Source organism: Melospiza melodia, chromosome 14 (assembly GCF_035770615.1).
Source record: "Melospiza melodia melodia isolate bMelMel2 chromosome 14, bMelMel2.pri, whole genome shotgun sequence".
Lineage (NCBI taxonomy): Eukaryota > Metazoa > Chordata > Aves > Passeriformes > Passerellidae > Melospiza > Melospiza melodia.
In genome coordinates, this window is record NC_086207.1 from 7,201,863 (window position 1) to 7,229,227 (window position 27,365).

At 40.1% G+C, this 27,365-nt stretch overlaps 1 protein-coding gene across 12 annotated transcripts in view; it reads right to left on the bottom strand.

Annotated features, from left to right (window-relative positions):
• TENM2 (teneurin transmembrane protein 2) overlaps window positions 1–27,365 on the bottom strand; it is a 615,620-nt gene that overhangs the window by 160,115 nt on the left and 428,140 nt on the right. For all 12 annotated transcript variants that reach the window (XM_063168605.1, XM_063168602.1, XM_063168601.1 and 9 more), the window contains 2 exons: window positions 17,517–17,751; window positions 4,605–4,843 (listed from right to left, as the gene is read on the bottom strand). In XM_063168605.1, the coding sequence (XP_063024675.1) occupies window positions 4,605–4,843; window positions 17,517–17,751 (474 nt within the window). The remainder of the gene's footprint in view (window positions 1–4,604; window positions 4,844–17,516; window positions 17,752–27,365) is intronic.

Consider the following 27,365-nt stretch of genomic DNA (forward strand, 5'->3'; position numbering starts at 1 on the left):
AAACTGTACCATGTACAGATATTTGATGCAAAGATGAGACTTCTACTTCCAAGTCAGAAATCCTAATAGATTTTTTTTTGTCTGACTCTTACACAAACAAAGGAAAACTTCTTTGGTACAAGTGGAAAAAACTACATAAATTAACCATTTATTTCCCTATATCTTATAGTCTGTGAATAACTATTTTTCAGGTTCTTATTTCAAATTCTAAAAGAAGGACATTTTCATTTGCTTAATTAACTGCCAGACCCTTTGGCAATTCAGTCCTTTCTGTGGCCCTGAAGTGAATATATTATTTCAAGTTTATGCAGAAACCTGAAATTTATCTTAAACCTCATGTGTCTTTAAGGTCAAATAACAGTGAGGAATAAATGACTAATAATACTTTCATGTGCAACATAGGCACTAAAGGTGTGGTGCAAGCTTGCTGCTCTCATAGTTAAGCAATTTTTCTTTAATTTTTCTTGTATCTTCTTGTATATGATAGCAGATAAAAATAGCATCAATATCTATAAGTTTCAGTGTGAGTGTCAAGACACTATTTTCAAGTGAAACATCTTTAAACCCATCACAGCTTTTAATTTCCACAGGAAATAACAGTCCAGGGTTTTGGTTTTTTTCCCTACAGGAAAGTCTAAATATTTAAATTACCATATTTTTAATGTACTGACATGTTGATGGTCAGATGTTCTTTGATGCTCACAGATAGATTGGCAGAAATCAGAGCAGCATAGGGGCTTACAAAAATGTGGTATTTATGTTTGGCAGCAATTACTTTGTGAAAAATGCAAGGTGACTCTTCTTACGCTCCTTCTTTCTTCTTTTTTATATTTTTCTCCTCCAACTTTAGCATGAATCAAAAGAGCTAAAAACTAATTTAACATGACAAATGCTTTCATCACTCCCTTAACCTCTGAAGTGAACACTCTGACAAAGACAATATGTGTTCTATATGCTTTCCTTTTGACACTTTATAAATTACTTTCCTGTAACTGGGTTTTACCAGCAGCCCAATATCTTCAGCATGTCCTAATTTGAATGGCTGCTTCTACATTCTTCATATGTCACCCCTGGATAATAGGAATTACTCCTGGGCTCTGTGAAATGGTGCAGGAGTCTCAGGGAGGAATGGGACAATTTCATTTCCATCCTGCATGCTGTAGTTTACCAGAAGGCTGTGCAATACTAGCATATAATACTCTGAATTTTGCTCACATCTGGCTATTGAGGAAACAGGGAGCAGTGACAAACCTGGCTTTAAATGTGCAGCCACCCCTGTGAATGCCATGTAATGGAAAAGTTAATTGAAGTGACTTTTTCCCTATTCTCTACTATTAAAAACAGTACAACAATTGGCCATAGAAACATCTTAGAGTGCTCTTTCACACACCCCATCTGCACTTTTTTGCTCTCTAGTCCTTTAATAAGATGACCAAAACTCACCTGCTTTATTTTCAACCTGGTGAATTTGATCTGTGTTAAAGTTTCTGCAGAAACCTTGCCAGTGCCAAGGAACTCAGACCAGTTTGTCTGAGAGGGAAAATGTCTGCACACAGAACCCAACCCATTCTGCACAAATGGGTGCCCTAGCACCCTGCACCCCTGCAGAATTTTCTCCCAGATATCAGTCAGGGTAATTTGCAGAGAGATATTTAGAAAATTTCAGATAATAGTGGTACTGACTGGCCTAAAAAGGAAGAATCTACCTAAATAGCCAGACTTTGATGACATATTATGATATAAACAGTCAATCTATATGCAACTAAAAAAAGAAAATAAAACCCCAAGTTACCTTCTAACAGGCATATTGCCATTATTTTGACAAATGTTTAACTTAAAATCTCAGTAATATCTTTATTTAACATCAATTATGTAGTGTGGCAAAAAGTTCCAAAGGTTATTTATGCACTATGAATTTATTTTTAGAGCATTAAACATACTGCTTTTTCATTTAATTCATTGTATTTTTAGTTGTGTGTTGGAGGAAAGGCAATGGGAATGCCTAATAATTTTAAAAATATTTTTTCTTTTCTATCAGTTATGATTTTTTTTTGTTTCTCTCTTTAAATCACCTCATTATAATTTTTTTTCATGCCAGCCATAATCTTTTGCAATCTCAAACCCCCCTGTTTAAACCTGTGGACATAATTTTTTCAATGATCCACCCATATCAATTCTCCCATCTCTTTTATGATAAGACAATTTATTTAGAAATCCTGAGGAGTATAAGAACTTCAAAGTACTCTTTGAATATCATTTACCCTCTATTTGCCATCACTGCCTTTTGCATTTGGTCCTGCAAGAGTCTGGACCAGCATTGACACAGTCACATTCCCACAGATTCCCTGACAAACCTAAGGGGCAGAACCATCGGCTGCAAATTTTGATGAATTTTTTTACTTTTAGCTAATGCAACCCCACTGATGGAACCTCTGCTATGGTAGAGTGCAAGAAATTTTCTTTGTGGACATGTAAGGCAGAAATACAATAGCAGCACCTTCAAAGCCTTTCCTTTTTTCAAATCAGGAGATGATTTAGCACCTTAAGTCTCACTGTTGGAGGACAGCAAGGGTTAGTTTATAGCTGATGGTCCTACTCCTGTTCTTTGTCATGTGCAATGAATTGTATGATTTTTTGCTGAGAGTGAAGGAATTAATTTAATAAATGGCCTACCAAAAGCACTTCACTTTTACCTTTCTTTTGTTCTCATGCATCTAAGGCTACAGCACTGCTTTTTTGTTTTTTTCTTTTCTCTCTCTTCCATCACTTTAAATTATGATCAAAGTGGATCTATCAAGTTTATTCATAGGATTAATTTCAGCTATTTTCTGGTTGTGACATGTACTTATTCTTTCCTATGTATGGCATGAAGCTTGTCAGGTAATTTCTCATTATTTAAACCTTGAGCTAACACTCTCTCCTAAACCCTTCTTTGTTGTGTTCACTACCAGCTCTATTGTGCTCATCATTCCTTCAGCTGGAAAGAAGACCTCAAAAACTTCTGTCAAAATGGATCAGTTATGTCGTTCCTTGAAATGATAGATCATTCATCAATTATTAAGAGTCAATACATTTCCTTACATTCTCTCTTGTCTTAAAAATGAAAGTGTAAAAAGCAATAACCACGTTGCAAAGCTTTGCTTAAGATTACAGCAACCTAAATACCAAGGAAAAACCACATTTCATAATCCATCACTTCAAAGTTATGCACATGATTAAAATGTTCAACTTGCAGTATATCATTTCCCATGTGCATAATCACTCTAACAGGGAGCTGCTGTATGATAACTGTCAACTTCAATGAATTATGTGCCTTCCAATCTTTTCATTTAGACACCAAACTAAGCTTGTTATTCTTCTGAGGCTTTCTACAGGGGAAATACAGAAAGATGGTTAGATCTGTAGTACTCAGTGTGCTGGGATGTAGGTCTGGACTAAACAGACAGCAGGGATAGGCAGACAGTTCTCTCCTATTATTGCACAAATTAATCATATATGGAAGCTCATTAGTATGAAAAATGGGGTTTTCTTAGAAAATGGTGTCTATCCTGAAGAGTCAGGTTATATAGGATCAAAAAAAAAAGAAGAAAAAAGAGAGAAAATTCAGCGCATCTTTATATAGATCTTTTGAGTGCTATATGTGAGAATAGTTTCAGAGAGGAAATAAATCCCACAAAGAATAGGTCTGGAAAGTATTAACAGAAAATATTGTCAAGCTACCATAATTTTGCCATTTACTCAAAGAGCCTAAAGAGTGTGCAGCACTTCACTGTCATCAGCATATTGTTAAAGACACTGTAAAAGGTACAAATACACTGGTAGTTTGTGCAGACACCTAAAAAAAGACCTCTACAACAACAGAGAATGAGAGAGACCAGGTGAGGAAGTCAGAAATTAATGAAATTAACTAAATTAAGAAAGACAAAATCTCAGCAGCATGTTAAAAACATCTCAGAAACCACAGAAAGGATTAGAACCAAGTGTGGTCACTATTCACATATGAATCATGGGAAATAAACACAACATTCAGGGTTTCTATATTTTTCCTTACAAAATGCTAAGGATGAGTGGAATATAGAAAAGAACTGCATGCAAAATGGAATCACCTTATGATTCAAATGTAACACCACCAGGATTAAGGCACACAGACCAATATAGACTGAGAACTAGTAATCAAAATATTTTTTTTTATCTAAAGGCAGAATTGATGGTAATATCTGAATTCAAATGCCACTGGCTTCTGTTCCTTATATGAATTCACCACCTATCAATTTTTTTTTTCTAAATACTTTTTAAACATATGTCACTACATCAAAAAGCCATTAAATCCCTCTGTTTGGACCATTTATGAGATGTGCATATCTGACACCTAAAGTTAACACTGCACGTTGAGAATCCTGAATCAATTTCTTGCTTCCACTGCTCTTACAACAGTGAACGTGACTGGAACATTTGATTTTCCCTCATTAATCAGTATAAGGAATAATAATATTCTTTGCTCACTGCGAACACACATTTTAAAAATACATTGACCATCCTTTCATGTGCTGAACTCTCATTTTGTGACACGGCCATGTGATTGGAGAGAGGAAACACAGCCTTACCTATGAAATATGCTAGCAAGATGGCAAGCAGGACTGCAGCAGCAATTGCAGATAAAGCAGCACATTTCCAGCTACAGTACTTGGAGGGCTTTTTCAGCTTGAATGCATTCCTGGAGAATGTATTTCTAGGTAACAGCCTGGGAGGTGGAGTGTAAACTGTTCCTGAGGTCAGCGGGTAACCAGGGGAAGAACTGCTGAACAGTGGAGTAGTTCCAGAAGATGTCTTAAACAAGAAATGCCTGAAAAACATAAAATGGAACAGAGTTGAAAATGGCAAGTCCTGTAGTTAAGAGAGAACATTTCCTACTCCTGTACCATTCCAGCTGTCACAGCCTGGTAAATTCAACAAAAAAAGATTTTGTAGGAACATATAGAGAAATGAAAATTCTCCTTTTTTTTCGCTACCAGATCCTAACAACTGGCAATAAAATACAGTGTCAGGATATCTTTCTTAATCTTTTCTGAATTTAGATGCAACTTGACCAAATACCAGCTAAAACACCAGCATGACCCATGTTTGGGAGCTCCCTCTGGAATCCACCACTCAAAAAATGTCTTAAGAACACCAAACCGAGTCTCATTTACACTCTTGGCAAAAGCTCCCAGCAAAACAACTGAGAACATACTGAGCAAAACCCATAGTCCTGTAGGAAAAGATCTTGCCAGAATTAGAATTAACCATGATTTTGTGCTTTAACAGTATGCAGGTTTGGTTTGAACAGCTAATTACAAACAGCACATGACCCAGCAGATAAAACCAGGATTTCAGCTGCCCATACATCGATTAGGAAGAAAATAATAGAATACACTCAAATTAATCTCAGAAAATGCTGTCAACATATTCCAGACAGAGGAAATGGAGAAAGCAAACTGGAAGACTGATTTCTTTACATTAACTTCTCACAGTCGGGAAGAACTGACTACAAACAGTTCCCAGTAAACAATAAAAACAGAAGCACAGAATGAAGGCTGTGGTCTTACAGAAAATCACTGGGTTTAGGACAGAGAGCTCTGAAGACTTGCTCCATACCCTCTCCCTTCACAGCTCTGAAAAACAAGTGCTTCTTGGAATCAAACAGAATGAAGACACTCCGTAATCTCCAAAATCAAAATCACAGCCTAAAATAACCCAGGTCTGACTTCCAATGTAAAATATGTTGAACATTTTTATTCAGATACAATCCAGCATGTCACTCTCAAACCACCTGTTAGAGCTTTAAAATCCATGTCACTCACTGACAACAACAATTTGGAAGTTGGAGGCTGAAATGTGTTTCCCAAGTCTGCTTTCCAGCCCACCATCATGAATGTGCCTACTGTCAAGCATAGATTAGTGTATACCTATTCTACAGAATACCACAAGTGATTTTAAAGGCATTTTTTTGAAATATTTGTTTCTAAATAAAAACCAGAGCATAAGAGATTGCACAGAACTTGCATACAGGTAAAAGACAGTAAAAGGAAGGCTGGCTAGGCTCCCCAGATTTCTGATTACATGTTTCCATTTGAAGACAACCTCTTAAAATATGTTTTTGTGGGTTTTTTTAATAAATCAATTATAAACTCTATTAATGAACATGAAAAATCACTTTGACATTGCCTTTGTTATTGATTTTTAAACTTCAAGTGGCCTTGTACATCCCTTTCAACAGTGGCCAAAATCTAGTTTATTGTAGAAAATACACAAAAACCGTGGCAATATCTATCCACTGTTATAACTTTTTCTTTGTTCTTTGGAGGCTTCAGATATGCAATCAAACTCAGATTAATTCTAACCAGTTACTTCACAGAAACATTGGGAGTTTTTAACAAATAAAGCCACTCTTCTTTTTTCTTTATCAGTGAGGGATATTAGGGGTTAGAATCCTTTTCTGCACATCATAGGTGATCTATGAAAAAAAGCATTAAAGGCAAATGCTAAAAGACCTCCCCTTAAAATTAGCAGCCTTTTAAATTACAAAAAACATCTTTCAGCTAAAAGAAAGCAAGAAATAAAGAAAACCTGATGTCTTGAATCCTTTATTTTGAATGGTTATTTACTTTGCAACAGTCCAATTAAAGTCACTGATGGTAAAACAGTGTTGTGGGGCTGATTGTGCCACACCAGATCTGTTGACTGTTCTGCTCCTTCTGTCTGGGCAGAACCTGATTAATTGGTCAGCAGAAGCAGGTTTGGTCCTTTCCAGCTGCTCCCAAGTGTCGGAACACAAGATCACTTCCATGGTAGGATCCAGGGAGTGAAATGACCCCGAGCACGAGGAGCAAGGGGGAGCCAGGAGGGAGAGAGCCCCAGTGGGACAAAGGCAGGCGGGAAAGCTCCTGTCTCATCCAGGATAACTCTGCCTCATCCCAGGACTCCTCCTCCTCTGAACCCTCAGGGCAGGAGTGACCCTCTCAGGTTTGGACAGAAGGGTCTACAACAGACAATTCTCACCCTTTCCCTGCCCCAAAGCAGATCTTTCAGAACCAAACTCGAAATTACAGTCCTTGGAACTGTCTTTATCTGAAATGCCTTTAAACCCAGGAATTTTATGTCCTCTTTAGCTGAGAAGGCAGCTACAGCACCAACAGAAATTTTAATATAAAGCATTGTTAAAGTAAACTCAGATATATAATGAAACTCTGCTCCCATTAAAATTGAATTAATGAATATCCAGATATGCTTTAATAGAACATGTCAATCATATCCTGTTGCATGTGAGAAGACAAAAAAAGTAGAACAAAAAAGCAGCTCCACTGTGATCCACTTTGAGATACATAAAGTATATAAAGAAAACCAAAACACTTATCCATGCAAACAGGATCTCTATGATATTGTTAAAACTAATCAGGACTTGGTAGAAGAAGAAAAAGCTGACTGAAAAGGAGAAGATGTCATTCTCAAAGCAAAAAAGAAAGAATGTCATTGGATAAACCCTGAATTTTGTCACATTTTGTCCTACCCAGGCATTTCAAAAGCTGAATGCTCATTGTCTCAATACGAGAACACCTGACAAAGTGCAGATATCAGACATCTCACCACCTGAAAGTACACAAGTTCTGCCTTCAAAAGTTAAAAAAGACATTTAACTAAGATGTGTTAAATGTCCCCCAAGACACTTTGGAAAACTGGCAGTGCATTCCAAAGCTGGGGGCCAGGTTAGCAGAAGAACCCTAAATCACAGCAAAGCACCCCAGAAAAACTGGGAACATAATGGACAAAACACTTGGACCCCCAGAGTTTTAAATCTAGATTCAGCTAGTAATGGAAATAAATTGACTTGTCTCAACTCTGTCCCTAAAGCCAATGATCTATAGCCATATTTTTATGTGAGATTTGACATGCTCTGGTACAACCAATTGTCTGTGGGCTGAAGCTGCACAGAGAGAACATGAGCATTTATCAACATTAATTACAGCCTCACAGTGGTAAGGCTGGGAGCATTTTACAATGCCTGCTTATGAAAAGAAATGATCTGATTTGTACCAGTTCACTTAATTTCAAATACACTCCATATAAGAATTAAAAAATTGTATTCTCTGTCTTACCTGTTCACCTATCAAACAAATTATGAAAAACACATTTTCTACCTCACAATTAAGCATTAGCAATTTGAATTAGACAGGGACTAATTTTCTGTTTTGAAAACATGGGAATGAATTTGCTAAGTCTCAGCCCAGTCTCCCTTATTTCTGTGGATCCATAAGACAATTCCACACTGAAATATTCACAAAATATGGTTGCCAGCCTACGACGATTCTGTTATTTCAGTGACCTTGGAAAGCAATGGAAGGAGCTTGGGTGCTGCCCACAGAATAGGAGTTTATTCTGTAGCTCACTCTGTGCTCTGTTCTCCTCTCCCAGGCTCTGGCTGCAGAATTTGGGATTCTCCAGGACTCAGGATACTGCAGAATTCAGAATTCTCCCCCTCTGTTGCCAGCTCTGATGCTGTGGGGTCACCCCAAAGGTGACATCTGGGAAAGCTGAGCTTTCCAGGGGACATTTGAGCACTGCCCTGTGCACTAATGGCAAATGGCAAAAGCTCTATTTTGCTTTCTTCATTAATTCAGAGCTCTCCCTAGCATGTGCTGCTTTCCCACAGGTCAAAAGGACCTCTGGTGTTCAGGGAATAGTGGTCTGACAGAGACTGTATTAACTTCCATATTCTTTGAGAGAACAATCAGCTTTTCCCCCCCTCCTTTCTGGACAGATTGTCATGGCAGCACACTGCAAGAATGAGTGGAGGGAAAAAAAAATTGGTTTTGCGATGAAAAACTGTAATAGAAAGGAAGAAAAAGACATTTTCTAACATAAATTGCATTTTTTCCTTCCTCATACTGTCCTAAACTTATTCTGTATGAAAAAAGAAAAAAAAGACATAGAGAGAATTGTAATGCTTAAATTGTCTTTTTTATATTTTATAGGGTTTTTAATAGTAATTAATAAATACAAAAGCTACAGGTCAAGAGAATAGTAACAGCTCAATTTAGTTGTTCGAGGACTTAAAAATATCTTCAAGCTGTGGTAAAATCACATCTGTCTATCATTTTATTGGACATTTATTCTTAGCAGAAAACAATGGGATATAGAACATAATACACTGGCTTTCATTGTGATTAAAAAGAAACCCTTCTGCAGTTTTCAAAGTCTTCCAAAAAAGTAGCCATGAGTCATTTTATGTCAGTGGAACCCTCAAAGTGGCTGCCAAATTCAGACAGTGAAGTTTTATGGAACATTCCTGACTTCCAAACAAAAAGAAACCAAGCCTGAAGAAAACCATGAGCTGTTCTTATGCCTGTTATGGAAAAATTAATTCTGAGGGGTAGACTGGTGCAAGCTTTGGTTACCTGTGTCTCAGTCTTTCCCCAAATCAGATTTATTTGTATGTTCTCTCAGCTTTTTGCAGAAAACATGGGACCATCAGCCACATTTCCACAGCTGAGGGCTGATGTGGCAAAACTGCACAGAAGTTTCTACCCTAGAAGTCTAAAGCCATCAATAAAGCCTAACAAGTGTTATCTATTTGTGTCTAAATGGTATAGTTACAAGAAATTGTCTCAATCATGTCAAATCCACAGATTAAACTCAGCAAAACAGATTTTTCAGTGGAAAGCTGTTTAAATACACATCTGTATAATCCACTGGGCATTTTCCATACCTGTGTGTTGTGCACCCCACACCCAAATAAATGCCTGTGGAAACAGAGGACAGTTCTCATGATGCCATTTCAGTGATTTTCAGCCTGCTGCAGATACTGATACAGAAACTAAGAAAGAGTAATAGGGAAAAAATGAATTTACTACACTGAACAGTAATTCAGGATGAGCATCTCAGTATCACTGGTGCCACACTTGTACCCACTGCCACCTCCTGACCCTTGCAGCAGCACCCAGAGCAGCTCCAGCTCCTTAAAACCCTTGCTGATTCCTTAAGGCTGGGTTCTCCACACGCCCAGGCCAAGTGTTCTAAAGACTGCAGAGAGCAGAGCAGTGCCACAGGCTGCTGAGAGCCCCAGGCCAGCTTGTCACCACTGCCACCCTCCAACCAAGGCACAGCTGGACATGTGAAGCACAGTAATTGAACAGTGCCTGACAGCTGGGCAGGGTGGTGCACAGAAAGGCAGGTGCCAACCTTTGGGCACCTTGATCTGTCATTTCATGAAACAAAAGCAAGCAGGCATTGCTCACAAAGGCATAGAGGCAGAACACCTGCACTGAGTGATGGCTCTGTGCAGGCACCTCTCCACAGGACACCTGCTCTTCATCTGCAAGCTGAGATCCTCTTGGATCCACTTTGATCAACTTCTCTCTCCCTAATCCCACTGTGAGCTGAGCCCTGGAGCATTCTCTGGGGTCTCTCACCACGTGCTCCCAGCTCTGGATTGTCCCCACAGCCCTGCCCTGCCCCAGGTGCTCAGAGGCTGCTGAGCTGTGACACTGCTGAGCTGTGAGAGAGGTGAGGTGGAAAATATAGAGACATATCTATACAAAATACAGAGACTGCTGAACTAGGGATCACGAGCAGCTCAGGAGCTTGAGATGGAGAACACCAACTTGGAAAGGCATAAAATCTAGAAGGGGAACGTGCACATGGCAGCTCAGCAGCTCCAGGGCCACCCATCACCCTCCTGACTGGTGGCTCTGTGGTCCAAAAGATTCCAGGTACTCTGCAAGAGGTGTGAGCCCACCCATTCAGCCTGTCTGCCTGAATCCTACTCAGCTTTTGTGGGAGTTAGCCAGTCAATAGCCAGCTTTGCCCTTCAAATTGATGAATCTCCTTCTTGCACTACTGTTTATTCTCCAGGAACAGAGCAATCAAACTGCTGGTTAATGCCTAGCAGAGAGTAACAGGCACCGCTACACACATAAACACAAAAAATCAGGGTCTTTGCATGTATATGTACATGAAAGTGTAGCAGGATCAGTCAGCAGATCCAGGAACATTTAGGAGTTCTGAATCAACTCAGCTACAGGAACTTTCTCTTCTTAAGCAGAAAACCTTGTGTCTTTTTTTGCCATAGGTTCTGAGTAGTTGTCGCATAGTGCCAAGTGATGAAGTGCAATAATGCCTCCATTTGTTATTCCAGTGGTGAGGATTATGATAACAGTGTTTTGCATTTCAATGGGTCCATGCAGTTTTAACTTTCTACATCAATTAATGAACATCATTTCAAAACACTTCTATTTTAAAAGGCATACATGGAAGCTCTCCACTATCTCTTCATTCAACTACTCACTTAAAAAAGAAAAAGTATTAACAGTGCTACTTCAATTCTATAAGTCATAGAACAGAATAATAAAACTCAGAGAAATTTATCAGTCAACACATAAGCTTAAATAAAGAGGAACTAAAGTCACATAATTCTAGACTTTTCTTCATAAAGACCCTAAACATGCCTGTCTATTCCTGTGCAGTCACTCATGCTGCCTGTTCACTCTGCACAACCCAGAAGTTAAAAATGCAAACGACAAGATCATGAAAACATGCAATTATCTGCAATCAGTAAAAACTTCTCTGAGCTTATGTGTACGTGAGTGGGAGTACATCCAGATCGATTTTCTGAATCATCATTATGTATCCTGCTTTTGTAGTGTTCCCTTCCCCCTTTTCTCCCTCCTATTCATGCCTATATTTCATTTGTTATGAAAATGATACTCCAGCAGCCTGCTAAAAATGACCTTTTTACAGTGCTTTTGGTATCCTCCAAGTACATGGCCCAAATGTGTTTAAAGTCCTTGGAGATGCTTCTGACTGTGCTTTCCTTGACTCTTTAAAGTGCTTTTGATTTTTAGACAGGCCCAGAATCCATCTATGCAGATTCCAATTATTTGCAAAGTCCCCACAACCTTTCTGCAACCTTCACATGCAGGAACAAGAGAATGAAGGAGTCAGTTCTTGCCCCAGCCTTCAGTCTCAGAGATAGAACCTGCTCTAGCATGTGAACCTGTAGCTGCAAGTAAATGGTAAGAGAAAGTCACAAAAGACAAAGCAAAATTAGAGTGAGGACTCGTTTCACTGCTCCAAGTAGTTGTTTGTCATGCTCAACATATCCTAGGAAATCACATTAACAAAAGGAAAGGAAATTTTGTTTCACTGTTCTGTTCCAGAACATTTTGCATCATGTACAAAGATATCAAAATATTGAGACATCATTGAAAATAGGCAGACAATTGCAGAGAGCAGTTGTAGCTTGGAACTTCAACACATTCAGAAACTTCAAGTTTATATATTCAGTTCAGAAGTTCTGCAGCTGATCTTGACACCCCAAAGTGGTACAAAATGTGAACGTGGTATTAAAGAGACATGTCAGATATTTAATTTCTTTCTTAAAAAATTAATATTGCTTTCTCCCACTGTTAAATCCCTCTCCTCAGTGCCCTATTCTTGGCTTTTTTGCCCTGACTGCTACAGGCTGTGCCCAGGCTCAGTGCACTGTGTGCATTTCTGCACTGCAATGAGCTGGAGCAGCTCACTGCAGTGCAGAAATGAGCTGGGTGCAGATGTTTCCCAGCTGTGCTACCCCACAATTTTGAGTTCAAGCTCTGGGATCAGCTCACGTTGCTGTTCCATCCCTTCTGATCTCACTGCTGTCCTCAGGCTCACCTGAGTGACTGTGCTGGAAGCAGGCTGGCAAAGTAACAAATGCAGCTTGAACCCCAGGAGAAGGCAAATATTTTGAAGAGCTCTTTTAAGGTTCATAGCAATTCTTTTCAGGCTAAATTTTTGGATTTCTCAATCTTTAAACTGAACTTGGCACAAATGACCTCAGATTTGGACCACTGGTCTTATACTACAGTCCACAAGATCTAAAGAAACCTATTTCATAATCACCAGAAGGGTGGATATCATCCTTTCTCCTGAATCACAGAAGAAACACTAGGATGTTACAGTATTCCTTAAAGCCTAGCATCACATCCTTGTGAGCAACACAAAGAAATTATAGATATAAAATTATCTTTGCAACTGAAAGATTTGGACCGAAAATATTTCAAATTAAGAGGCTAATAATGAGAACTGAAGAATAAGAGTAATTTCTATTTAATTCTACCCTTTTTTTCTCCTGAATTAAATATTATTAGTTATAATGGTAACAATTATTTTCACATCCATATAAAGTACTGAAAGAGGCATTAATAAACCAGGCCATCTCAGTGAAACATCCATGCATGGAAGCTCCTCTGCTCCCCTCCCTCACCAGTCACCCCAGCGCCCATGTGGGGCTCTCATCCCAGGGGATTCCTGCTGTGTGAGGAGCCACAAGCCTGCCCTGCAAAGCCATCCCTGCCTCCCTGTGCCCTCAAAGCATTCCCAGCTTTAAAGCAGAGCTCTGCCCCTCTGGCTGTCAGGAGGGAAGGAGACCCACCCTGGGATGTTCAAAGGCAGCATTTCCACCACACATTCCCCTGGAAAGCAATGATTAAAGCAGCAATAAAGGAACACCTCTCAACTGGGGAAGGTAGAAACCAGCACTTTGTTACGAGGAGGAGGAGATGCTTTGAAACACACTGCAAGAGGACAATAAAAGTTAAAGAGCATTAAACAGCAGCTCTGAGCCTAAAGGTAAAGCAGCTAAATACTGCAGAAATGAACCATAAAAATAGCACCATAAAAATGCTACAGCCATGCATTACTGTGTCCTTACTTAGAGATATTTCAACTCTTCCATTACAGGCCCTTATTTCAAAGAAAACAGAGTGATTATGCAGCCAGCCTGGGAGCCTGATGCAGCCATAAAGCAGGGAAGGGAAGGGAAGGCACAGACCCTGTTTGTTTACCTGAACCAGGAACAACCACCCCAAAATCAAGCACACATCACTGGAAATGTTCCAGGCCAGGTAGCCAGGGCTTTGAGGAGCCTGAACTAGTGGAAGGGTCCTTGCCCATGGTGATCCTTAAGCTCTTTCTTACCCAAATAATTCTACAACTCTAAATAAGTGCAATTAGGAACTCTGCACAGGCATGTTGCAAACTCAGAACTCCACTAGAAGCAATGAGCTACAGCAATACAGATAAATGGAATTATGTAACAAATACAGCACCACAAAGGATCCACAAAGATTTGAGCACAGTTGCCTGAAAAGGCCACATGAAAACATGTGCAAGCAGTAAAAGCTTCCTTTACATCACAGAGAAAATAAACCAAATGCGATTAGCATCCTCCAATCAATATTGAAACAAGAGATAAAGGATATATTTGGAAAATGTTATGTCTCCAAACAGTCTGAATTTAGCCCAAACTGCCTAAGACAGCAAAGGAACAAAGGGAAGGTTAAAATATTCTTACCAGAAAAAAAAAAAAAAAGAAAAAAAAACAACATGCAGACGTGTGTTGTATTATTCAATGGTTTCAGCACTTGGTACTGTTAGATAAAGAGACATCTGGAATCTAAATTGTGATCTGAGTTTTGTAGTGCTGACACAAAGCATTCCCTTCAGACAGCTCAGGTGCCACCTTTTGTTTCATAATCACCAACGTGACCACTTGCACATCATTGTCAGTAGAGAGCAGAATCTACTGAAGGCAACTGAAAGATGAAAACTGAGAGTTATGAAACCCTCTCTTGATAAAGCAGGGTGCTCTCAGTGCTGGCTTTGCTTCCTGAGCGCTCCTCTACTGAGATTAATAAACAGATAACAAGATAAAAAAACTAGAGTCATGCACTGTGAAGGGGCTGCATGAGAGGGGTCAGTGTTCTGCAACAAGGTAAAGCTTTAAAGTAAATGCTGCGGTAAAAAGTTACCAAAAATATACCTTTTTTTTTTTTTAATGGCTATTGGTGTCAATGTAGATGAAACACCAGTTTTAAGGGGGAAGAATTACAGGCTAATTCTGAAAGTCTCAATGATTTCAGAAGCATCAGTTTCAGTCATTTTTGAGTTAATATTCTTGTGATGAAACTTGTCATCAAGCCCTGTCAGGTGTGTAATTTCAGAGAAGAACTAAAATCGATCCTGAAGCAGCTCTGGAATAGTTTTGGAAGACGGCAATTCTGCCAGGACATTTTCTAATAGCTTAATGCTTGCCTGTGACAAACCTGTCTTCCAAAAAGCTCCAATTAACTGTCGGGCATCCTGCAAGCTCCAAAAATAACAGTATTCACAAAGTAACCTTTGTCATGTACACACTCCCAGAGGCTGCAGGATAAGAAAAAAAGAGAAGAACTAAAGTCAGTAAAGGCATTCACAGTCACCTCTGGCTGGGAATAGGTACAAAATCAGACAGTAAAAAATCCCAGCCACACAAATGCCCACTGCTGTGGCTCAGGATGATGGCAAAGAATCCTTTTGTGAGTATACCAAGGAACTCCCTCCAGGTAAAGTGATTGGTAAATTGGGACAGTCTTGAGCCTTCAGAAATGATATATTTAATGCATTGTTGTACCCAAGAACAATTTCATGCAGGAAGAGGCAGACCAGGCACAGCACATGGCCACTCTACACCAGAATTAAAAGCAGGTACTAACACTGGGCAATGAACCACACTGCAAGAACTAATCTGAAAAGGACCAACACTTCTACCTTGTAATTCTTACCAATAAATAACAAATTCAGGATGTCCAAATTGGTTCTATAAAGTAGCAGAGGTTCTCACAGAAGCAGCAGTTTAGAGTTAAGGGGTTTTAGGGATTTTTTTTTTTTTTTAATTTGGCCAAAGTTAGCTCCAAACCTTCAGTAAGCAAGAATACCTTTCCCTTCCTTTTTTGGCCATCTCAGCTTTGGATAACGTGAATTTGCTTTCCACTTCTTCATGGCACCCGTGTTTCCATTTTAGGGGAGCAGGACAAAGTGAGGTGTGCCCTGCGCACGCCCCAGCCCAGCACAGACTCCCTGCCCCTTCCAGGCTCATTTCCTCCCCATGGAGCTGTAACCCACCACTGATTAACCCCGGAGTAACACCAGCCTCGGTGTTGTCAGCCCCAGCCCCAGCTCCTCCCAGAGCTCCAAACCAGAGGAGCAGTCTTTAATCAAGCGTTGGAGGGGCTGGGCTGGGGGTGTAACACCCCCAGATGTTGGGGTCTCCTTCCTTGGGGTGTGACCCAGCAGAGCCCCACGAAAGCCCTGGGAGGCTGCAAACCAAACACAACATCCCAGAAGCTGTTGTGCAACCAAGCAGCTGAAACCCTGGCAGGAGCCAGCGCTCCCAGCAGCCCAGCTCCTCCACCTGGCTCCTGTGTTTGCCACTCTCTGGGCAAGCAACACCACCCTGCTCTTCCAAGCACTTTATTCAGCACCACAATGGCTAATTTTAAATTCTGAGAGATCAGCTCTGCCAACTCTGCTATTTAAAGTGCAAGTTAAATATGTTTGACATTCCATACCCCAAATGACAACAAACCAGAATATTTAGACCAGCAGCATGTCAGGCATTTATTTATTTATTTCTCTGTCAGGCCTATGTGCTGCACCTTTTCATTTATATGCTGCTGTTTGCCCCACAGGCATCAAGCTGTTAACATGTACAGAAGAGATTAAAATGAACTTGCATGCTGGATGAGGTATAAATTAAAATTATAGTACTGTCAGTCATGAATCTCGGATTGTTTCTCAAAGTCTCCCAAAATGCATAATGTCAAGTGAGCCTCTGTTTGTTGCTTCAGGAAACGCAAAATGTATAATTTTTCAGCAGCACAGCCAATATGAATTCTAAGTTGTCCCTGAGCCTGTGATATAAATATGCTGTATTAATAGCATGAGTTGTGTATGCAAGGAAGGTCCAAGTCAATAAAAGGCTTTCAAATGGGATGTGAGCAGTGATATTCACTGTGCACCTTCCAGTGCAAAGCAGATTGGGGCTGCTGGCTGTTCTAATGCCACTCACTCCCCATGCTGTGTCAGAAAAACCACCTCTGACACAGAGGACACCAAAAACAACTCCCAGCAAACCAAGTCTGCTCTCTGTGTGCTTTGGAGGACCACCAGTGGCATCCTCCAGGGTGTCCATCCCCACCACCTAATGTCAATGGATGGTGAGCCCTGTGGCAGGGAAGAATGATGCTCCATGGTGTCAGAAGGCTAATTTATTACATTATTTTAATATATTATATTGAAGAATACTGTACTAAAGAATACTGAATACTATACTATGTAGAATACTATAATATACTACAACACTATACTAAAGAATACAGAAAAGATACTGAGTGCTAAAAAGATAATAAGGAAAACTCGTGACTCTTTCCAGAGTCCTGACACAGCTTGGCCCTGATTGGCCAATGAGTCAAAACAACTCACACCAGAGTCCAGTGAAACAATCACCTGTGGGTAAACAATCTCCAAACACATTCCACATGAGCACAACACAGGAGAAGCAAATGAGCTAAGAATTGTTTTCCTTTTCTCTGAGGCCTCTCTCTCTGCCTCTCAGCTTCCCAGGAGAAAAACCCTGGGTGAAGGGAGCATGTTCAGAGAAAGGGCATGCCCCGAGCACCCACCTGGTCTCGAGGGGCACGTTGCTGTTGAGCACCCAGCTGTCCTGGAGCTGCACGGACTCGGGGGTGGTGGCCAGGTCGTTGGGCGCCGGCGCGGGCGCGTGGATCTGGTTGCGGCGGTTGGTGAGCGAGTTCCTGTTGAGGGAGTTGGCAGAGGAATGGTGATGGGACAGGGAATGGTTGTGAGGAGGAGGGAGAGGCGGCCTCAGCGTCGATTGGCTGTGATGGTTTGAAGGGCCTAAAACAGAAAAAGAGAAACAAATCACAAATGTGTGTGGTGGCACCGCTCTCCTCGGCGTTTTCAAGGGGCCGCTGCCTGGGAAAAGAGACTGGGCCTCTCGGACCTGTGGGCATCAAAGGGTGGGCAAATCAGAGCCGTCATTATTGGAGATGAACACAACACAGTGCTTCCAGCCTGCACAGCTGGCATGTTGACAAGGACTCTATTTAAATTTTAAAATACTTCTTCATGGATTCTCCCTGGAGAAAGTGTCCTCAGTGGAGCAGCCAGGACAGCAGCCTAGCTGGACCATTCCCTACATCTACCAGGGAGGAAATTTACCCCCTCTGTTTCTATCAGGGACTTGGAGCAGATGAGCTTTAATGGATTAAAAATAGCCTTTGAGAATATGGTCTGTAGGCCCCTATAAAACTTAATCAGAGAAATCAATCTTCTTTCATTCACTGTATTTTACCAATCAGCTTCAAATGAACAGGATTTGTGCCAGCACAAGAAGATTAAACTCCAAATATGAAAGGAGAGCAGCAAGGCAGTGATGGTATCTTTCATGTTATTCCATGTGATCAGGATTTGGCCTGTATTTTTCTATTCAGTAATGCCACAAACACACAGCAAGATCTGGAAATTATGCAATTCTTTCAGACTCTTTCATTCAAAAATGACAGATGATATTTTTAGGGATAAAGAAGGATATAAACTTTTCTCATTCTTTGAGTACTGATATGCTTGCACTGATAATGAAAAATATTTTTTCTAATCATTAAGGCAAATGTATTAAAATAACAGCACATGAAAAGAAAATCTGATAAGCAGGTGTCATTCTAACATTGTCACTTTTCTAAACATAAATGTAGACTGGTAAATAAGTTCATGTGCAATTCCACACATTACAATAATTTATGTCTAATAAAAACAGCAAAACAGCAAAAGAGAATAAAGAAAACAAACACTATAATGAACTGTACGTTTTAGACATTGTATCAAGTTGTTTTCTAGTGAACATTAATCAGTAATACTAGAGAAATGATAATTCTAATGATGCATGTTTGTTTTTAGAAACTGAAGCAAAGTACTTCATTGTACTTAATGAATCAAATAATAAAAAGAAAACATCACAAAACATCATTTGCAGCAAGACTGATCTTTGTCACATGAAACAAAGAAGTCTAGAAAAGCTGCTGAACTGAGTAATTACTGTAAGTTAATGAAGGCCAATATTTATTAAAGAAAAAAACCCAAATAAAATAGACACAAAATGACACTCCAACCTCAAACCACAGAGCAGCAGGAGGAGGATATTTCATTGGCATTGACATGGAGCCCTGAGCTGCAGCAGCACTTGGGGACATGGTTGGGGTGACCTGCCAGGGCTGGGCTAAGGGTCAGACTCGAGGATCTCAGAACATTTCCCAGCCTGGCCCAGGGTTCTACAGCAGCCCAGGGGCAGCTCTGTGCTGGCACTGCTCTGCCAGGGCAGGGAGAGGCAGGAAAAGAGCCTCTCCTAACAGCAGCACAGCCAGGGAGCAGAGACAGCAGCAGGTTTGGAGAGAGGCTGCTCATGTGCAGCATTTCTGAGGGAAGCACAGGCTGCTGAGGAACAGAGCCAGGTGTCCTGGGGCTTGCACAAGGCAAGTATAACTTCTCCTCTGATAAGAAACTTTAAAAAATGAATTATAATAAATTCTGCATCCTCCCCATGTTGCCTTAAATCTACACAGCAGTTTCTTTATCTTTTTGGAATGTCTGTTGCCAGAACGTGCGCCCTGTGGGAATGTCAGCTGCTTGAAATACAAAGTCACCTTTTATGAACACATCCTAAATTTTAAGGCCATCATATGTGCAGCTCTCCTCACTATCCTTGGCTATGTCTTATCTAAGTATAAAAGAGACTGTTTAGCCAATAAAGTTTGATGTTTAAAACCCCCATTTGGACCTCCAAGAACATCAAATCAGTAATCTGTACTGGGTCCTGTGCCATTCCACAACAGCATGCAGAGCAAGACACAGCAGGAAGAAAATATGTTTGGACAATATCCACATGCACAGAAGCTTAAGTGGAATTACTCTCCTAGTCTGTGTTCTGACTTTAAACAAAGCATGCTTGGATTTCAATAAGTGAATATTTATGAGTGATAAAATACAAATATGTGCCCTTGTGTTAGTAGTTGCTTCAAAAGATTCATGTGCATCATGTTTTCTCAACTTACTTTAGAAGCAGATTTTCCTTCTCAAGGATAAGTGCAAAAAAAGTCATTCCCACATAAACAAAACAGTTTTGCTCTGAGAGCCACAGTAGCACCAGTTAAATAAAGACTCTGAATCTTGTCACCACAATACCATGGAGGCTGCTCTTAAAAGTGAGCCAAGTGCACATCAATGAGAATGAACAGCATTTCTGTAAGACTAAAAAAGAGCTGAAATCAAATTACCACAGATTATTTAATCTGCCTCAAAATTCAGCTCCCACACAGTAAATGTAGGATACTTTGCAAAATGAGCTTTGCAGAGGTAACTGAACACACACTGCAGCTGCAAAAACTCTGAAACCTGGTGCAAGACAAATGTAGCATTTAATATAGAAAAATAAACAAACACCAATATTAACATCATATAAATATTATATAGCTTCTACTAAAATGTATAAAAGCTTATATATATAAAAAGTACTAACTAGGGACATGCACACACTTGTGTATATATGAGAGAGATAAAAGCTTAATGTGCTGCCTCTTCATAAACCTGTTCAAATGAATCAAAAGCAGGAGACAACACTGTTCAACTTGCCAGGGATATAAAACTGGATTCACATCTGAACATCTGAGCGCTTCTCTGAGAGCATCTTTGCCTAAATTAAAACTTCACCAGCAGTACCTGCAAATCTGCTGAGCTCTGAAGTCCAGGGGAGGAAATCACTTGTCCCATAATGAAGGATTGGCCCCATGGATCCCATGGCATGACACACTCTGGCCCCTGGAAATTGCATTTGATTTGGAAGCTTAAACACAATGATTGTTTTGATGGAGTACATCTGGCTTTTTATATCAGGAAATGGATTTTATTTTTGGTATAGCAGTAGCCAGTATTGGTCTGGGGGACAATACTGAGGAAATTATGCCTTTTCTCATTTATTAGTGGAATTAGTCATTTCACCAGGATACACTACACAAGCTCAAACATTTAGAATTTAAGGAAAAGTCTTTTAAAACCATAGTGAAAATCAAAGACCTGGAATCTGAAATACTGGTACTCTCCACACTTAGGCTTTTAAATATTTTCAAATTTCTCATTTAAATTCACAAACAGACAACATATCTAATTCCAATCAATTTTAGTACACATTGATTGTGCTGAGCATTTCCAAAAAATCACGGCCTGGTGTCCACATAATCAACATGTCATTCTTCAAGAGATCTTACTGCAGTCAAGAATATCAGCAACACTCATTGCAAATTAGAAGTTGAGTGAGGGTAAACTGTGTTGTAATTAAGTAATCTAGGAATACAAAGTCTGATCTGGGTAGCTTTGAAGCAATCATAAGCTACCCAATTGACTTAGTAGGGTTTAATCAGAACAAGAATACTAAAAAAAACCAAAAAACAAAACAAAAAAAAAAACAAAAACAAAAAAAAAAAAACAAAACAACAAAAAAAAAAAACCCCAAAAAAACCACCAAAAAAATTTGCTCATTCTTTTATCTGGTGAAATATTTAATAGCAGTGCTATTGTGGCACAGCCTGGCAGCCCCAGGGGTCACAGAGAGCCCCTGGATGTCCCAAAGTTACAGGTACACCAGTGATGGCTGAGAGCTCCTGAGCACACACTCCCAAACATCACTGCTGGGCTTTTTACAATCCAAATGTTGACTAAAATACAAAAGAAAATTCAGATCTGCTTTAATATGGTCAAATAATTTTTCATAGTTCTTCCCAGGCTTTGGTACACTCAACTCATGCACTAAATCCAAGCGACACAATGATCTGAGGAGAACAAGTTGATTCGCACCTCACAAATGAGGTGGGAATGTGCTGAACTATCCTCTGTGACATTATTAAATGCTAAAGAGCCATTACACCTCCTCATCCTTCCTTTTCACAAAAGAACTAAAAGGAAAAACCCAAACATGCATTATTTTTCTGAAATGAACAATGACCCAGCTATTTCCTTATGCTTTAAACAATGCAAATACTGAACAAAAACAACAAACAAACAAACAAACAAAACAACAACAAAAAAAACAACCAAAAAAACAAAACCCAGAACTGTAGCTGATGAATTGAAAGAAAATCATTAAAAAGCCCACAGACAACCCTTGTCAGGCAGCATTAGAAACCTTGTCTGCAGCACTGCTGGCTCTTTATTCAAACCCCTCTGCCGCTCTGTTTTCCCAAGGAAACCACCTCTGGCACCCCAGTGAGTAAGGGCTGTTTCACAGAGCCACAGGGCCAAGCCAAACCCATCTGCCAAGGCAGCTCCCATCGCTCTGAGTCAGGGAGAGCAGCGGGGTGGCAGTGCCACAGGAGCTGCTGTGCCCAGCCCCATCCTTGGGGACCTTGGCAGGGTGGCACCAGGGCTCCTGCCCAGCATGGCAGGCTGGGCTTTGTGCTGTCTCTGCTCCAGTTCTCCTGTTTGTTTGCTTCATTCTCTGCATTGTTCTGTGCTAGGCCATAGCTAAATGGCATCTCAATGTTTTGAAAATGTTCTCAACACATGGTGTACAGAAGAAAGTTATCTCACTCCTAACCATGGATACCATTACCTCTCTCTCTTGTTGTTTGAAACCCAAGACATTTGCCAGGTGTTCCTTCTTTTGTGTGCCTGGTTTTTTTTACACTCTTTGAGGCAAGAATAGGTTGAATGACTGGCTGTCATCCCAGACTGTACATTTCAAACTGAAAATTCAGTAAATGTGTGATATGAAACAGTAAGTCACTTATCAGTGTCTGCCAGTGCATTGCAGCCATGGCCCCAGCACAATATTACAGCACAAAATTAAATGTTGCTCTGACAAAAAAAAAATAAACAGAAACAAACACAAAAACCCCAAACCAACGAAAAAAAACCAAACAAAGTAAAAATACTCCACTTCTTGCCCACAATATCCAGTGCACAGTCATACAAGCAAAAGAAAAGCTGGACTCTTCAGCAGGAGTCAAACCTAAGGGATTACAGTCCCACAACCACTTCTCTCAAGTGAGGGTCACCTGCAAAAAGGTCCAAACTCACTGCTCTAAAGAACAGTATTCCCTGAGACACCATGTACTAATTACATTTGTTGAAATACATCACTTAAATATTCATTATCACACTGCCTGAGGTACATGGGCTGCATGAAATAATGTCTGGTCAGTGGCAAATGACATCTCTTCAATAATAATGTTTATGCAGACTCTGTGTCCTGTGGTACTTTACATATGTATATGTGTGTATGTTATACATATATGGAAAGGTAGGCACACTATTTCAAATTTTGAAAGAGAAGTTGGAGTTTTCTTCTTTCTAATTGAAAAAGAATCATCCCATATCTTTTTCAATATATCTTTTAATTTAGTTTCCAAATACTGATATAAATATGAAACATATTTCAGAGAGTTTAAGGATGTATTTATCTTCAGCTCAGGTACATGAGCACTAGTCACACTATTGTTTGAAGAAGGCACTGAAGTAAGAAGAACTAAAAAGAAAAGCAGGCAGTTCTGTTTCTAAGCAATGAAGCTCATTATTACTGTCTTCTTTACTATGGAACATTTTAGTGCAGAAAGGTAAATGTTGTTCTCTAGGCTTGGCTCTGCAGAATGGGAAAGAGCTGAACCCTGTCTAAAGACTCAGACAAATTCTTGCCTGAGCTCAAACAATTTGAAGCACTGGGAATCACACCAAAGTGAAAATGAAGACACAGATTTTTCTGAACAACAGACAGAAATTCCGAACAGAAATGTTCAGGCCAGCAGTGGAACCTGGTGACATTTTCCTGATGGAATTATGGCCTGAAAGCTGCTGCTTCTCTGACTGGCCTATGGAGGACCTTGAAAATTGTCATGGTGACATAAGAGTAACTGTGCCATAATTTCCAATTAATTGTGAGTCCTGGTCTGGTGCAACAGAAAGTCATCCCTGAAGCTGTTACAGCAGCACTGAGGATCTTGCATCACCCACTGGGCTGGAACTCTCTTGGTTTCCAAGGGGCAAAAGAAACGCCAGCCACGGGTGGTTTAATGCAATGCATGACCTTGATTATTTCAGAAGTGTCACAGAAGGTATTACACAGCGTCCAAAACACTCTTTTTTTGTTAAACCAAATCTCCTAAAAAATTTACACCAGAAAGAGTCTCTCAAAATAAATTTCTAAAGTAATTATGCCAGAAAGAAGATCTACTAGGAAACAGCTTTTTAATAAATCAGCTTCTAGGTGCTGCAGCTATTTGAGAGAAGGAATGGTCTAGCAGCAGAGTAATGATTTGGAATCTTTCTGCTGTTTGAAGAATCTGTAAGGTCAAGTTGCACCACTGAGAAGTTTGGCAGCTGAACTACGACTGAAACGAAATATATTGAACCAGGCTTTCAGCAGCACGTAATTCCTCTGTTTCTCAGGCAGTATTATCTCTTCCCAGCAGCACTAAATTTTTCAACTTCTGAATTTTTTTTCTTATTCCATCTTATACTATTGCCTTAGGACAATTCACCATAATGCACAGTGCACACCAATCTAGATTTTTTTTTTCAGTTCAACAGCAGGATCAACAAAAATATAATATTTTTGTTTTCTAAAAGGAAAAAAACCCAGCAAGTTCCATCTTGCAACAATGTTCTTCAATGGGTTTTCAGGGTTTAACCATTTTTTTCCCCAAATTACTTACAATATAACCCCTTTGGCCCTCAAAAAGCATGAAAATAATAATTAAAAACAGTTTTAGGGTTGAACCAACTGATAATCAACTGATGGAAATAAATACTGATATATAAGCATCATTAACATGAAGGCTCACTGACATATACCAGCAAATAGAGGGTTCCTGGAGGAGCTACCTTGGAGAATTCAATTTCATAGCTCCTGGGAAGCCAGTTATTTACTACCTGGACCATCTGTTTCTCAACATGTACAACAGGTAAAAATAATTTGTGTGGAATATATGGAAAAAGTAAGAGGAATGTTGCATAATTCTAGAGTAAAGAAAAGCAAATACAATGCAATGTACACATTGCCCTGGATCAGGCTTTTCAATGGGTTATTTCTCTTTTTAAAAGCAGGCAAGATACAAGGAAGTACAGGACAGAAACAAGGATTTGTCTGCCTCCAGGGTACTGCAAGCTGCAATACTACATGACTGGCATTTCTTTCACAGGCAGTGAGATTTCATTTGAATTCTTTATTGGTTGTTATTGGACTAAAGAAGGAAAGTCACAAACTGTTCAGATAAGAAGTCGTGTTTTAGTTTCCTGACTTTTCAAGGTATCAGAGATATTATCTTCAGCTACAACAAGATTCTGTTACTCAGGTGAAACCATGGGTTAATGAATAAAATACAGAAAAGTGTTTTATTGTAAAGTAAATTAATTTGTAATTAATGGTGAAGTGCTGTATGAAAGGCCTCACACAATTTATCGCTCAGATGAGGCACCCATGGAGCTTGTGATAGCCAGCAATTCTCTCAGGAGCACTGCAGCAAATACTTCCCTACCACTGCATTTACCATGGAAAAATCTCCTGCAAGCTAGAAACTCAGTCTGCAGCACAGCAGAAAGGAAACAGCCCACTGAAAACTTTGGGTAGAAAAAATCAAGTGTTGTCTTCTCTAAATAGCATTACTAACATCTTGCAGAGACTCAATCCTTACCAAGACATTGAACCTCTATGCAATTCTCTATTAAGGGAGCTGGAAGAGAAGAACAGGGCTGTTGTGGTACTCACATACTCTTGGAACAGAGGGACACATAATTCTCTCTCCCAGGATTTTTCCTGGGGAGGGCAGTGAGAAAGCTCAGAGAGAGAAAACAAACCTTATCTCTACTTGCTGCTCCTGTTTGGCACATGTGGAATGTGTTATGGAGATTGTTAATTAGACACTGCTGATGGTTGTTTGGACTGATTGACCAATTAGGTCAAAGATGTGTTGTGACTGCCTGGTAAGGGGTCGCAGGTTTTTCTCTAGTACCTTGGTAGTATAGTTTAGTATTAGTATGTAATAGAACTTAATGTAATATAGTGTAGTTATAGTATAGTGTATATATATTAATAATAATATATTATAGTAATATTAATAAAGCAACTGTTCAGCCTGCTGAATCATGGAGTCAGAGCACATTATTCCCTGGCTGGGAGCTGTCCTGCATTGATAGGCTATGGATCTTTTCCATTTTTTAAAAAAATTAAATAAGGCCCATCAATTGCTTACAAAATAGTGAAACAGGAAACACCATCACTTCCCACCTCCTGGGCTGTGCTGCTGGTGCCACCCCTGCCCAGCTCCCCAGGCTATGTCCCACAGCAGAATGCAGTGCAGTGGGCTCTGGGCTGCCACTCCAGATCTGCCCTGCTCTCCCCTCTCCAGCATGGGAAGGCAATCCAATTCCCAGCCTAGAGAGGCTGTGTGATCATCCTGGCAGGTACCAGCCACTGGAGTGCTCCCACATTACCAGAACAAACAGGAGGCAGGGAACTGAAATGCCTTTCAGCAATGCTGCTTGTTCCCAGTGTGGAGGGGAGAGGGATCAGCACAGCCCTGTCCATCACTGCCCTGAACTCATTTCTCACAGCACAGCCTCACTCCAGCTCCTCACCCCAGCACAGCTCCACAGGCCTGCCTCATCTCAAGGCCATGGCTTTATTTTTCTGAGCCCAGCAATGCAAAGTCAAAGCCACAGAAATATGGTATTAACTGAGAAAGGAGGAAACAGATTCCACTTCCTACTTAAGGTGGAAAAAGCAGCTATCATAATTGCATTATATACTGTTTCTTCCTTCAGAATGTCTGAGGCTGCCACAGAACTACGTGGTGTTTAACACTGTGAAAAGAAAGTGAAAAAAACATTCACTCTGTAGCACACAGAAAGGAACCAGCCCACAAGTGCCATGCACCTCTCAAGTGCCATGCTGAATTGATAATCATGACAGTGGCAACACTAAAGAAGAATTTAAAAATGGGAAAAGAGGATGACCACAATATTTTATCCAACTAAAGACATAGGAGACTAGAGAGTAGGTAAAAATCAAGATATCAATTTGGGTAAAACCTCTGTGACTCTGCAAAAATTGCTAGCAGCTTCTTCTAATGGTGTGAAACAAACAAAACCTGTGCCTGAAATCTCTGCTTTACCCTAAGTGTGGATTGCTGGAATCCCTTGGACAGAAAAGGTTCAGGGCAGATAAAACCATAATATGATAGATGAATTTCAGCAAACCCACCGACCAGGAAGAAAAGTTTTTGACATTGAAGTTGGCTTGTGAAATCATGGCAGAGGAGGAAAGAAGAGCATTCTGCAACTACTCGGACAATTTGACTTCTTTGAGATATAGGGCAAGAAAAGTCAGAAAAGGAGAGGGGACAAAGACACAAAACAAAGGTGTCCAAAGAGCTCTTACAGAAGCTTCTCCCACAGAGAAATGACGCGTTTGA